This window comes from Lactuca serriola, chromosome 2 (genome assembly GCF_051521515.1).
Source record: "Lactuca serriola cultivar US96UC23 chromosome 2, Lser_US96UC23_V15, whole genome shotgun sequence".
NCBI classification, from domain to species: Eukaryota; Viridiplantae; Streptophyta; class Magnoliopsida; order Asterales; family Asteraceae; genus Lactuca; species Lactuca serriola.
This window is the reverse complement of record NC_136409.1, coordinates 197,373,699-197,386,914: the sequence shown is the minus strand read 5'-3', so window position 1 is coordinate 197,386,914 and position 13,216 is coordinate 197,373,699. Positions and strand designations below refer to the sequence as shown.

Genomic DNA, 13,216 nt, shown 5'->3' with positions numbered 1-13,216 from the left:
CACTATCTTTATTACCTCAATTTCTTTACGAAGTATATTATTGTATTTTTTGTAAAATATTTATTTGTCCCTTCTGTTAGATTTTCATAACCATCAACAAGATGGTTTGATATTGATCACTTGGCATATAAGTATTATGAAATGAATTTTTTCAAAGGCTTTCTCTTTCAAAAGAAATTGTTAGGCTTTCATAGTTTCATGTATAGCTCTATCAATTTCAAACTTTAATAAGCTCAAATAGGTAGACATTCCATAAACATATTTTAAACCACAAGCTTTGACTCAATATCATAATAGATGAAACCAACATATCAAATACCATAAAATATAAGAAAAAAAAGAGGCAAGTAGAAGAGTCAAGAAGAACAAAGTTGATGTCACATGTAATTTTTTAAGAAAAGGTAAGATTAGTTATTAGCAACTTGTCTCATGGTTGATAGTATATGTTCCTAATGACAACTAACATTATTAGATAAAGGGAAAATGAAATGTGGGTGAAAGGTCTTAGTCACACTACATTTCCAAACAAAATACACTTCCTTTGATTTCTCTTTATCAATCTTTTGAATTTTGTATTATATGTTTTCTCCCCGAATAAGAATCAATCCATTATTTCTCTTTTTCACTTCCACTTTAAAGATTTCTCTTTTAAGCAAAGCTTTTAAGTGATGCTTATATCAACTTCTACATGGATATAGTTTCTTGCATGATGAATATTCATATAGCAACCGATTGTTCCATACATTTTCAGCAATATTATGATATAATAATTTAGTTTACAAAAGCTCAATATCAAACTATTAATTAATTATTAAAAACTATGTAACAAAAAGTAAAAAAGGACAAGGAAATGGATTTGGATGAAGGGGGTGAGTTGGAAAAGCATTATCTTTAAATGCAATGCATGATGCAACATGCTTCACACCTGAAAAAGATTGAAAAAATACACGAATGATATCAATCATGAAAGATGCTCTTAATAATGAACCAAAAGTGGTGTAGGCAAACAATGACAAATGAATATTGACTCATAGTGCTCCACCATATTTATGTTCCATGACCACAACTTTCTTATATCTTCTTACATTTGTTTATTTCATGAATCGAATCTTGTTACGCTATTGCTCCTTTGTATTCTTCCAACTTTTTCTTTCCCCTATTGCCCTCATCAAGATGCCTCTCTAATTGGCAACCCACATACACCAATCCTTTCCTCTTCTTTTTCTTTTCCTTCCCATCTTTTGATTCTAAAATTCATGAGGTCATTTTAGGCCTTTATGCCTTCCAAATAGACAATATATGAAAGACATCTGTTCCATAAAATATTAATTTACTTAAAACATCACATCAAGTCAAGATTAGTAATAAACTAATCATACATAGTTAGTTACATACAAAACTATACTACAAGTAATGATATGTGTTCTTATTGTACCCTTGTTCTTGATTTTGCAAATTAAAGTTTACCAAAGGCAATCAATAGCATGCATCAATTTTCTTCTAGGCCCAACTGCAACTGCACCCATATCTTTGAGCTTCTTCATGGTGAGATTGACCAATTGCATCTTGCCAACACGTTTGCACCTAAAAATCTTGACAAATTGACCGAGTCCCAAAGACACAAGCCAACTGTTGAGCCCACCTGCTCTCTTAAGCTTTCTCTCAAGATTCAAAGCCCTCATCTTCGTATTCACCAACATGTGCCCATTCACCAAATTCCCACAATATTTTCTTGGTTTCGGGGTCTTGTAATGTGAATTTACTAATTTACCCCTATGGTTCATCAACTTTCGTGGGTTGGAAAATGTTGTGATGGGTTTTGTGGTGACTAATGGCAATGGCAATGGAATGGGTGGATCTGGCTGTGAAGGTGCAATATGATCATCAACTTCTTGGATGGCTATTGGCTGTAATGGACTGCCACCTGGAATAGGCATCGGGGATTGTTGGGTAAAAAAGGGTAATGGAGGGATCAAAATTGTAACCTTTTGCTTTTTGACAATCACCCAACCGTCTTGTACGCATTCCTCAAAGTCGTTTGGAGGTTGCTTCTGCTTTGATTTTGCCATTTTCATGAAAACCTGATTCATAAATAACACCAAACATCAAGGAAAAAAAACTTGTGTAATTGAAGGCGATAACTATACTCTGATAATTTGTAGTTAAAACTCACAGATTGAATAGAAAATGAGTTATAGACTTATTGTGCATTTATATCAGTGAAGGTTGGGATAAGAAAATGAAACTATATAAGAACAATGTATGCTCTACACAGTATATTGCATTGGTAAAATCTGGGCATCTTGTCTCCCCTTCACACTTTTGGAACTGAAACTCTTAGTAGATCCAGCAGATCTTGCAATTTGGTGCCCTAATTTGTGCATAAAAACCAACAACCTTCAAATTGGTTGCAAAGTTATACCTAAAAATTGTAATTAACGATTAAAAGAATTTAACACATAAAAGGGATGTAAATTAACTTTGATTTTACAACGAATTTTTTTAACTTTTTACTTTTATTCAGCTAAAAACTGACCATAAATATTATTCTAAAGAAATGGATGATGCTGCAGCAATTTTTTTTTTTTTTTTAAATATGGCACAAAACTTATAAGACAGCATTAGGATTATTTTCATACATATATAAATAAACAACACCAACGACCAATATCCGTTATTAAATCTTTATTTATAAATTTGTCACAAAGGCCATTCATGAAGTGATATGATTCTTTCTCCAAATTGTTTATCATGTATAAAGTTGGAATAAATCTAAGAAATATCTGTTGCTTAGTTCCACACCGTGATCAGGAAAAGATTAATAAAAGCAACAGGCTGGGGGCAATCTAACATGAGCTAACTTGAATTTCTGGATAAATCTTTGATAAACTGACCAAAGTGTTGGATGAATTCAATACAATATTGGTCCATCTCGGTCGATTTCCATCTGAAAGTAGCTATTATACTTATATTATGAATAATTTTTTATAAAACAATATGAAATCAAGATGAACTATTTCTGGGTTCGAATATGATTATAGAGTACGCCCTTAATCCCAAGAAAATTGCTTAGTTCAAGTGAAATATGTGATTATATGTCCAAATCTAACCTATCCTTTCGATATAAACAAATTAATGACACCAATTAGGAAATTCTGTGATTCACGTCCCAAAAGGGAGTTACACACAATAAAGTAGAAACAGGTAATTGATCCCACAAATTTCATCAGATTTTCATAAAGATTAAACAAAGAAGAAGGTTTCAGTAGATAATCGATTTCTGGAACTGGGTGTTACTGCAAAAAAAAATGATTTCTGTATAAGAAAAACATACCGATAGATGGGTGTCGCTGACGGAGGGTCAAGGTGGGAGAAGGGCGGCGGTGGCGTAGGGCGGTGCTGGAGGTGGTTGTCGCTGGTGTGTTTGGCGTAGGAAGAAGGAAAGCAGACGGCGAGAGTTGGCAAAGGGGGCACGACCGCACGAGCGTCTTATTTTTCATTCAGATATAACTTAGAGCTGGAGCATTCAGAGGTGGGTGAACGACTGAACAATTCAGAGATCATGGATTCAGATTTCAAAACCATTAAAATTTTTAGAGATAATGATTTAAATCAGCAAGCAGCTATATTCATTATACATATTTCGTCATTTAACTACTTTTTGGTGATCAGTTAACAGTTAAACTTGTTTTTTTTTGTTTAAAACATAATATTACAATCGGTAAGAGAGGGTTTTTCCGTTTTTCCGGTGTCTTTTCAAACGAAGTATAAATTTTTCAGTCATTTTTTCCGGGAAAAATATATTTTTATGCGAGATGAGTTCTTGACACATTTTTCAGATTTCTTGTTTCTTTTTTTGTCTCTCTTTCTTATCTTATGTAGAGTTCTAAGATCTAGAACATGAATACAAACAAATTTCAAGCTTCAGATTTCAAGATTCATTTTAGATTTCAAAGCTTCATTTCATATTTCGAATAATAACATAAAAACCTAAATGATTTCAGAAATCAAGCTTTATTTCCTTTGTTGAGATTCATATTCGATTTTGAGGAACAAGAACCCACCTATAATTAATTTTCGTTGGAGAACCAACATGAGGCTTCATTTTTCTTCTCCCACATAAAAACGCATATGAAAAACCCATAGATATCTCTGATTAATGAAGGAAACCATCAATTTAGATTCGATTTTGGTGTTTTCAGTAAAAGGAAACATTGATTTAGGGCTTTTATGGGTTATACACACACACGATGAACACAATAACAAGTTATGGGGTTTGTTTTTCATATTTGAGTTTGTTCTTCGTTTGTTCAGATTTAAGTTTTGATTTTTATTTTATTTTTTTATTTCTGATTTATGTACAAATGCAGCTTCGATTTTTCGATTCAGTGTGTGTATACCCGATGAGCACAATTGAACTAAAAAAAAAAAACTTGAACTTCAAAACTTGAAAAACCTTTGAAAGCCTTGAATTTCAGAACTCGAAAATCTCTTGAAACCTTAGAAAATTGATATGAGTTTCAATTTATTGGACCTATGATGCAAAAACGATTTTAGAAATGGAGTTAAGGTAAGATGGTGTGTGTGTTTTCAAGGAAGTTTCAGGTTTGTTCCGGAGAAGGTGGCCGGAAAACTCATGTTTGTCGGGAAAGATGATGGAAACTGACAAAAACCCACTATACCCGGTCATACTTGTATAATGTACACGTTTCAACAAATTCAAGAGTTAATAAAACATTGAAAATAATTTAATGACCAAATATGAACAAAAGCTAAAATACCTTACTCTCTCAAGTTATTATCCCAAAATCTTAATAGAACCATATGGTGAAACAACACAAATCATTAAAAATAAACCCTTTACATTTGGATCTTACGCATGTAAGGTATCGTTAAGAGCATTGATTAGATAGGATTGGATTGAACTAGATAATATTAGATATAACAAATTATTTATATATCGTTTCGTAATACTATAACAAACAAAAACAAAATTTTAAAATTACTAAACTATCCTTCATACAAAATAGTATAAATAACTTGCCTAACGAATTTCAATAATTAACTAATACATCTATTATCTAATTGATCTAAAAGATCTGAAAATGATGCAAAATCAAAATTACACCAACATCCTATTAAAAATTAAAACCAAATCATTATCATACTATATTATAAAGGAAACATTTTTTTTCTTTCACCACATTCATTTGAAATTCTCATGCATTTTTCCTTTCACCACATTCATTTGAAACTCTCATGACTTTTCATTTTTTTTCTAATAATAATTATAAGTTGGTTAATAAGATTAAATAAATATCAAATCTAAAGTGCAATCATATATAAACTAAATTTCAATATTAAAAGAATATCTTTATTTTTCGTTATAAAGTAATGTTTTTTTTTTAACTTTTTACATATTATACTTAATGTATTAGTTTTAATATATATTTGGATGTAAACCATTATCATTTTAAAGCTACAACTTTTGAGCATTTTGTATAAAATATTTAAATTATAAACTTAAATATAACATTATGGGACCAGCTTAAATATAAATTTTAGTTTAACTTAAACAACCCAAATAATATTTTGTAAAAAGTTAAAAGTGATAAATTATAGTGTCTTTCTAATAATGATTATAATTTGGTTAATAAGGTTAAATATATATCAAACCTAAAGTGTAATTATAAATAAACTAAATTTTAATATTAAAATAATATCTTTACTTCTACTTATAAAGTTATGTCTATAACTTTTAACATATTATACTTAATTTATTAGATTAAATATGTTATTGTATGTAAACCAATATCAATTGAACGCTACAACTTTGGAACAGTTTGGACAAAATACTTAAACTGTTAATTTAAATATAATATTACAATGTCAACTTAAATATAAATTTCAGTTTCACTTAAAAAATCTAATGAATATTTTCTGAATAGTTAAAAATGATAAATTGTAGTGCTAAATGCAAAAACTAAATTATAATATCAATTTAACTAAAATATTTTTTAAATATATTTGTATAATCGTTAAAAGCTTTCAAATAAGTAGCTTAAAATAATTTACAATAACAATAGCTAAAAATAACTTTATATAAATGATTATATTGTTACCTTTAAAATCAAAAAACAATGTCAGATATTTTAAATAATTATAATGATAAAAATTAAAACGTTAAGAAAATAAATTAATTCAAACTAAAATATTTCCTAAAGATATTTGTATAATCGTTAATAGTTTTCAAATAAGTAGCTTAAAATAACTTATAATAACAATAGTTAAAAATAACTTTATATAAATGATTATATTGTTACCGTTAAAATCAAAAAATAATGTCTAATATTTTAAATAATTATAATGATAGAAATTAAAACGTTAAGAAAATAAATTAATTTTAACTAAAATATTTCCTAAAGATATTTGTATAGTCGTTAATAATTTTCAAATAAGTAGCTTAAAATAATTACAATAACAATGGTTAAAAATAAATTTATATAAATGATTATATTGTTACCTTTAAAATCAAAAAACAATGTCTGATAATTTAAATAATTACAATGATAGAAATTAAAACGTTAAGAAAATAAATTTATTCTAACTAAAATATTTCCTAAAGATATGTGTATAATCGTTAATGGTTTTCAAATAAGTAGCTTAAAATAACTTACAATAACAATAGTTAAAAACAACTCTATATAAATGATTATGTTGTTACCTTTAAAATCAAAAAACAATGTTTGATATTTTAAATAATTATAATGATAGAAATTAAAGCGTTAAGAAAATAAATTTTAAAAATTTAATTGAAAATAACAAAAACTATAAATAACATTAAGTCATATATTATATTTAATTTTATTCATGAGTAACTCGCAGGTAGAAGTCATTCAAACAGTTGAAATTATATTTAATTTTATCATATAATTCAAGATAACCAATATATTATATCAATTTAGTATACGAATTATTATATCAAATTTAACAACAAGGTTATCGTTGTATTTAAAAAAACATATATTTGTAAAGATTCCAACTATATAGGTATTTCTGCGCAACGCGCGGGCATTCGCCTAGTATATTTATAAAGGAAACATTTTTCCTTTCACCACATTCATTTGAAACTCCCATTCATTTTTCCTTTAACCACATTCATTTGAAACTCCCATGACTTTTCAATTTTTTCTAACAATGATTATAAGTTGGTTAATAAGCTTAAATAAATACAAAACCTAAAGTGTAATCATATATAAATTAAATTTCAATATTAAAAGAATATATTTTCTTCTACTTATAAAGTTATGTTTTTAACTTTTAATATATTATACTTAATTTATTAGGTCTAATATGTTGTTGTATGTAAACCATTATCATTTTAAAGCTACAACTTTTGAATAATTTGTATAAAATACTTAAATTGTTAATTTAAATATAACTTTACATGATAAACTTAAATATAAATTTTAGTTCAACTTAAACAACCTAAAGAATATTTTATAAATAGTTAAAAGTGATAAATTATAGTGTCATTCTAATAATGATTATAAGTTGGTTAATAAGGTTAAATAAGTATCAAACCTAAAGTGTAATCATAAATAAACTAAATTTTAGTATTAAAATAGTATTTTTACTTCTACTTATAAAGTTTTGTCTTTAACTTATAACATATTATACTTAATTTATTAGATTTAATATGTTGTTGTATGTAAATCATTCTCAATTTAAAGCTACAATTTTTGAACAGTTTGGACAGAATACTTAAATATAATGTTACAAGGTCAACTTCAATATAAATTTCAGTTCCACTTAAAAAACTCACAAAATATTTTATGAATAGTTAAAAAAAAGTGATAAATAGTGGTGCTAAATTCAAGAACTAAATTGTAATGTCAATTTAACTAAAAGATTTCCTAAATATATATTTTATAATCGTTAAAAGTTTTCAAATAAATAGCTTAAAATAACTTACAATAACAATAGTTAAAAATAGCTCTACATACATGATTATATTGTTACATTTAAAATAAAAAAAATTATTTGATATTTTAAATAATTACAATGATAGAAATTAAAATGTTAAGCAAATAAATTTTAAAAAAATTAATTAATAATAACAACTATAAATAACATTAAACCATATATTATATTTAATTTTATTCATGAATACCCCGCAGATAGATGGTATTCAAAAAATTGAGATTATGCAGTTTTAATAGATGTATATTAATATAATTCAAAATAATCAATATATTATATCAACTTAGCATACAAATTATTATATCAATTTAATAGCAACATTATTGTTATATTTAAAAAAAACATATATTTGTAAATATTTCAGCTATATAGATGCTTCTGCGCAACGCGCGGACATTCGCCTAGTAGAATATAAATCATGACTTGAGAGATGAAAGACCTAATTGAAAACTAAATGGTTGGTGACAAGTGAACATACCCATCTTTATTGTTTTTGTTTTTTTTTTCTTACCGGCTCAACATTTACTTTAATCTTCACCTTTTTCGAATTCATTCATTTTTTCGTTTAAAAACTAAAAACTCCATTAAGTAGAGCTTCACATGAATTCTTGCTAATTCGTCATCTACATCCTTCTCGATCATCTTGTGTACAACCATAAAATAACCTTTCTTGAAGGGATCCCTACATGTATAGAAAATGAGAAAGACATTGCGATTCACGATCACGATTTCGCCTTCTAGTATTACTAGTAATGAAAGATGTTTTTTGTCGGAGAGTGGCAATCTTCATTGTTATTTCTCCTCACAAAAAGGGTAAGTAGACTTTAGATTCATGATAAGTAGCTCGCCTGTTCCAAGAGCACATTTTGAAAGGGCTTCATTGTGGTGCAGATGGAGAAGGAGGGTCACAAACGACAGTAACTGTGTTAGTCTCACCGAGGAAGGGTTGTGTGAGATGGGGTTATCGGGGAAGGTGAAAGGGAAGGGGTGGGTTGTAGAAAGGAGGCGTTGTTTTCTTCGTCATTTTTCTTTGTCCATATGTGTTCCATTTATTTGGGTGGAACTAAAAGTTTAACTATTAGTCTCATCAGACTTGGTCCAATATCATCCTTGTTCTTGTCTCATGCATCCTAAACGCCTCTAAAAAGTAGTTTATTTTTTTCTATTCCGTCTAATTCTACTCACCAAACGCTACCTAAAGGAACAATAACATATTCAATAACAAAGTTATGAATTATAATTTCATCTTAAATGAGGTCTAAATGACATGTTTTAATTGGATTAATAGTAGAGTTAGGATTAAGTGATATTTGACTATGGTACACTTAATTATATAATTCTTATGAGATATGTTGCTTTCATGACTTTAAAACACATTGTGATAGAGAAGATATCCAAACCCCATATCAGGTGACACTTAATTCTCGCGGTCGATGTGGGTTACTAGTGTATGTCTCTTCTCCCCAATATTATAAGGTTTAACATCCCCATCGAACACATTAACCAATAACCTAGCTCTGATACTATTTGTAACATCCCATATAGCACATACCCAAGGGCGCCTTAACGCATGGCCCATATCATTAAATGGGGCTAATTTTTCATATGTTTTATAAATTTTTGTTGCTAATTCAATGTTACTCCGTCGTTAATATGTCAAAAACATGAGGCTTCTGTAACGGTTCCGTCCCTAATGAATTTTGCTTTTATATATATATATATATATATATATATATATATATATATATATATATATATATATATATATATATATATATATATATATATATATATATATATATATATAGGGGGCCATTTTTTATTATTCATACATACCCTTCAAAATCTACACAACGACCTCTTGTTATAAAGGCCACCCACCTAGAAATAATGACTCTTATGACTTTAAAACGGATTGTAACGAATAAAATATTCATACCCCTTATTAGTTACACATCTCAGTTAATGTCGGATCATGTGCAGCCCATCCGTCTTAACATGAGTGGCAACTACACCTTGTCCATGGAATTTTTTCTAGTGAAATAACCAATAATAGATAATATTGTGGTGTGTGCTATAGGAGATGTCAGAACATCTTTAAATAAATAAAATGTTATTTTCTAGACATTAAAGTATTCATTTCATAAAGAAATAGTTATGAAAATAATAGTAAATTAAAACTCTCCGTATGGTCATATAGTCATGTGGGTAAATATTTTTGTTTATTGGTTTTTTTATAACTTGTACTATTTAAAGTATGGTTCACTCATTTTATTTAATCCCATGTCAAAAAAGTGAAGGAAAAAAATCATGAGATCGAACTAGCTAGAATGAAACTGATCCAAATCAAACCGAGAAAAAACTGGTTGAGACCGCTGAGGCCTGTCCGACCGAACCGTATCGTTGTGAGATCGATCCAAAAAGCATGGAACCGTTATTAGCTGTTCTAGCCCAAAACCCAAATAACAACTGGGCCTAGTTTTTGCAGACGGGCCATGGGGTAAGGCATAGGCCGGGCCCTACTTCCAAATTCCAGCAAAACGACAGATATACATGAAAAAAAAGTCAATACACCACCGCGTAAAGAGAAAGGAGAAAGTACACGATTCCTTACGACACGTGTACTGCATGGAGCCGTACCAATAAAGACATGCTTTTCCATTCTAACTCTTTATACCACCCTCTAAATCGTCTCTAGGGTTTCCTTTCCACCGCCCCCATTGATGATCAAGCTCTAATATTCTGCTGCTAAATCCATGTAATTAACCATCAGCTTGTTACGAAAATGAAGTTTGGAGCCACATTTACGGAATATTTGCTAGGAGAAAAAGTGAGCTCCTTTGATCTCAACAAATGCTCTCATGTCGAGTACAAGAGGCTCAAGAAGGTCCTCAAAGTTTGTAGGCATCATTGTCAGGGTCTAAATCATGCTGACGCTAATAATGACGCCAGCTGTGGCGACGAGTTTCGAGTTATTGAAGAAGATCGTGATCAGAACAATACAGTTTCTGATATCTGTCGCTATCGATCCTGCCAATGTACGCTTTCTTCTGTCTTCCCCACCCCTCACCTGTTTGTCTTCTTTCGTTAATCTAACACTGTCACATCACAATCAATTCGGCCATATAATGCGCTAGCGTTCCAAAATTTATCGTTTTTGTAATTTTTATTAGTTTTCACGTTTCCCGAAGGGCCCGTGGTTCACTAGATCAGAGATCCAGATTGAAGCCATGACGAGAGTCGTCGAAATGAGTCCAGTTTATAGCCCCTTTGCCAAAGTATTGAAGCTACTGTAACTAGTTTGGATGAGAGTGCTTCCTACTGTTGGTGGTGGGAACTGGGAAGTTCCATCCTCAGCATCAAAGTCTGATTCCGCGATTCTTAATGCATTTGTCCGTATTGTTTATAAATAGTAATCCTGCACTTTACACTTGCAGACTCTTATGAATTACCAATTTTGACATTACGTAAATTTTAAGAACAGATCCTGAATACGTGTCTTATGTATTGTATACGATTGTGATGTTTTTATTCATGATTTGTTTATGAATGTAGGGTGTGATCGAATGTTCTTCAGCGAGATAATGAAAGAAGCTTCTGATATAACCGGGTGTATTAGTTCTAGAGTCAGACATCTTGTCCAGCTTCATTGCAATACTGGTATGCAGAGATACTTACTACACTTGTTTCAATGTTTCAAAAATGATCAACAAGCACTCGTACTCGAAGGGCAGATGTTAATCGAGTATGTTATCATGAATGCTATAGCTCTTAGGAAAATTCTTAAGAAATACGACAAAGTAAGCAAATATCATATTCTTTCTTTGGATTGCTGTTTTTTCTTTTCTTTTCGGATTGATGTATTGCGATTATGATATCTGTTTGTTTTTCAGGTGCACAACTCTGTAAGTGGCATGAACTTCAGGTCTAAGCTGCAGGCTGAACACTTGGAGATCTCACAATCACCATGGTTGATTGAACTGGTGGCTTTTTATATAAATTTCAGTGAATCAAATGAAATGATCTGCAATGAGCTTTGCAGTTCTTTCTCTTGTGATCTCAGCGTTACAGATTCAGAACCTGTACTGAAATTGGTGCTTCCAGATTATGCAGTTCTTGAATACAATCTAACTTGTGCTGTTTGCTTGGTATGACTGTTGATATATCGAATTTATGAAAAGTTCATAGCTTAAGATTAAATAAATTGTAAAACGCTTTTACTCTTGATCCTCAGCATACTGTTTTTCATCCATACGCATTGAGCTGTGGACATATCTTTTGCAAGATGTGTGCATGTTCATCAGGCTCTGTTTTGATGTTTGAAGGGGTGAAATCTGCAAGCCCAAAGATGAAATGTCCAGTTTGCAGAGAAGATGGAGTGTTTGGTAATGCAGTACGCATGACTGAACTAGATTTACTTCTAAAACGAAGGTAAACAAGTAGCGTGTTTTATTGCAATAAATTCCTTGACATGTTTGCATTTTAAAGGAATTTTACTGAGCATTTGCAGGTTTAGAAAAGAATGGGAGGAAAGACTTGTTGAAGAACGCGATGAAGTTAGTAAGCAAACTAAAGAGTTCTGGGAATCACAAACAAGGTATTTTACAGGACTTTGATGCGCGATGACAATATTAGAAATTTAGAATCATGGTCAAGGTCAAGGTCAAGGAGTCACAAAGGCATCGTCTTCAAGAAAATGATAAACTTTGTTATATATATTTTTTCCTAGAAATTTAAAGCTCTAAATAATATAGAAAAAAAGGAAATGAATTTCAAATATTAATTTTTTTAAACAGAAGAGAACAAAGGGAATGTTTCAAAAATGGGATGTTGACTTGAAATAGCCAGTGGAAAACATTCAACCGGTTGCAATGTCTTTTTATAAAAACAAAATAGGATGGTTTTTCCCTCAATAAAAAAAAAGGTAAGAAACCTAAGGTTTTCTAAAACTAACTACGGAGTATTTATCAAAACTTTATATGTATAATGGTTCTTTAGATCTTATGACCAGTATAATTCGATAGATTCTGTTCCAACAATCGTGATTTGGTTATAAAAAACTAAACTAATTTTTATTTCAGTTTTTACTAAAATACAACAAAAATATACAAGATGTGTGTATATATGATAATATGATTCCCTTCAATTTTATAGAGAATATATATAGCTAGAAGGTTCGTTCAATTCATGAGGCGGTATGAGATTAATTATTTAGAGATCTACTTTTCTTTCA

The 13,216-nt window shown here is 29.9% G+C and overlaps 1 protein-coding gene and 1 long non-coding RNA gene across 2 annotated transcripts; one reads left to right on the top strand and one right to left on the bottom strand.

Moving 5' to 3' along the window:
* Nucleotides 1-1,918: 1,918 nt before the first annotated feature.
* LOC145088014 (uncharacterized) lies at nucleotides 1,919-3,580 on the bottom strand. Its single transcript, XR_013700926.1, has 3 exons — nucleotides 3,335-3,580; nucleotides 2,174-2,422; nucleotides 1,919-2,081 (listed from the first exon to the last, which is right to left on the bottom strand). It is a non-coding gene; the product is annotated as an uncharacterized LOC145088014 (long non-coding RNA).
* A 7,069-nt stretch (nucleotides 3,581-10,649) lies between these two features.
* LOC145088013 (putative E3 ubiquitin-protein ligase BAH1-like) lies at nucleotides 10,650-12,936 on the top strand. Its single transcript, XM_079026193.1, has 5 exons — nucleotides 10,650-11,021; nucleotides 11,539-11,783; nucleotides 11,877-12,131; nucleotides 12,218-12,414; nucleotides 12,494-12,936. The coding sequence occupies exons 1-5, from the start codon at nucleotides 10,769-10,771 to the stop codon at nucleotides 12,597-12,599; spliced, it is 1,056 nt and encodes a 351-aa protein (XP_078882319.1). The 5' UTR covers nucleotides 10,650-10,768; the 3' UTR covers nucleotides 12,600-12,936.
* The last annotated feature ends 280 nt before the right edge of the window (nucleotides 12,937-13,216 follow it).

Excerpts from the sequence above, each read along its gene's own strand:
- LOC145088013 (XM_079026193.1), top strand. The coding sequence starts at position 10,769 with ATGAAGTTTGGAGCCACATTTACGGAATATTTGCTAGGAGAAAAAGTG. Across the intron at positions 11,022-11,538 it reads TCGCTATCGATCCTGCCAAT|GGTGTGATCGAATGTTCTTC; the intron begins GTACGCTTTCTT and ends TTATGAATGTAG. Across the intron at positions 11,784-11,876 it reads TTCTTAAGAAATACGACAAA|GTGCACAACTCTGTAAGTGG; the intron begins GTAAGCAAATAT and ends TTTGTTTTTCAG.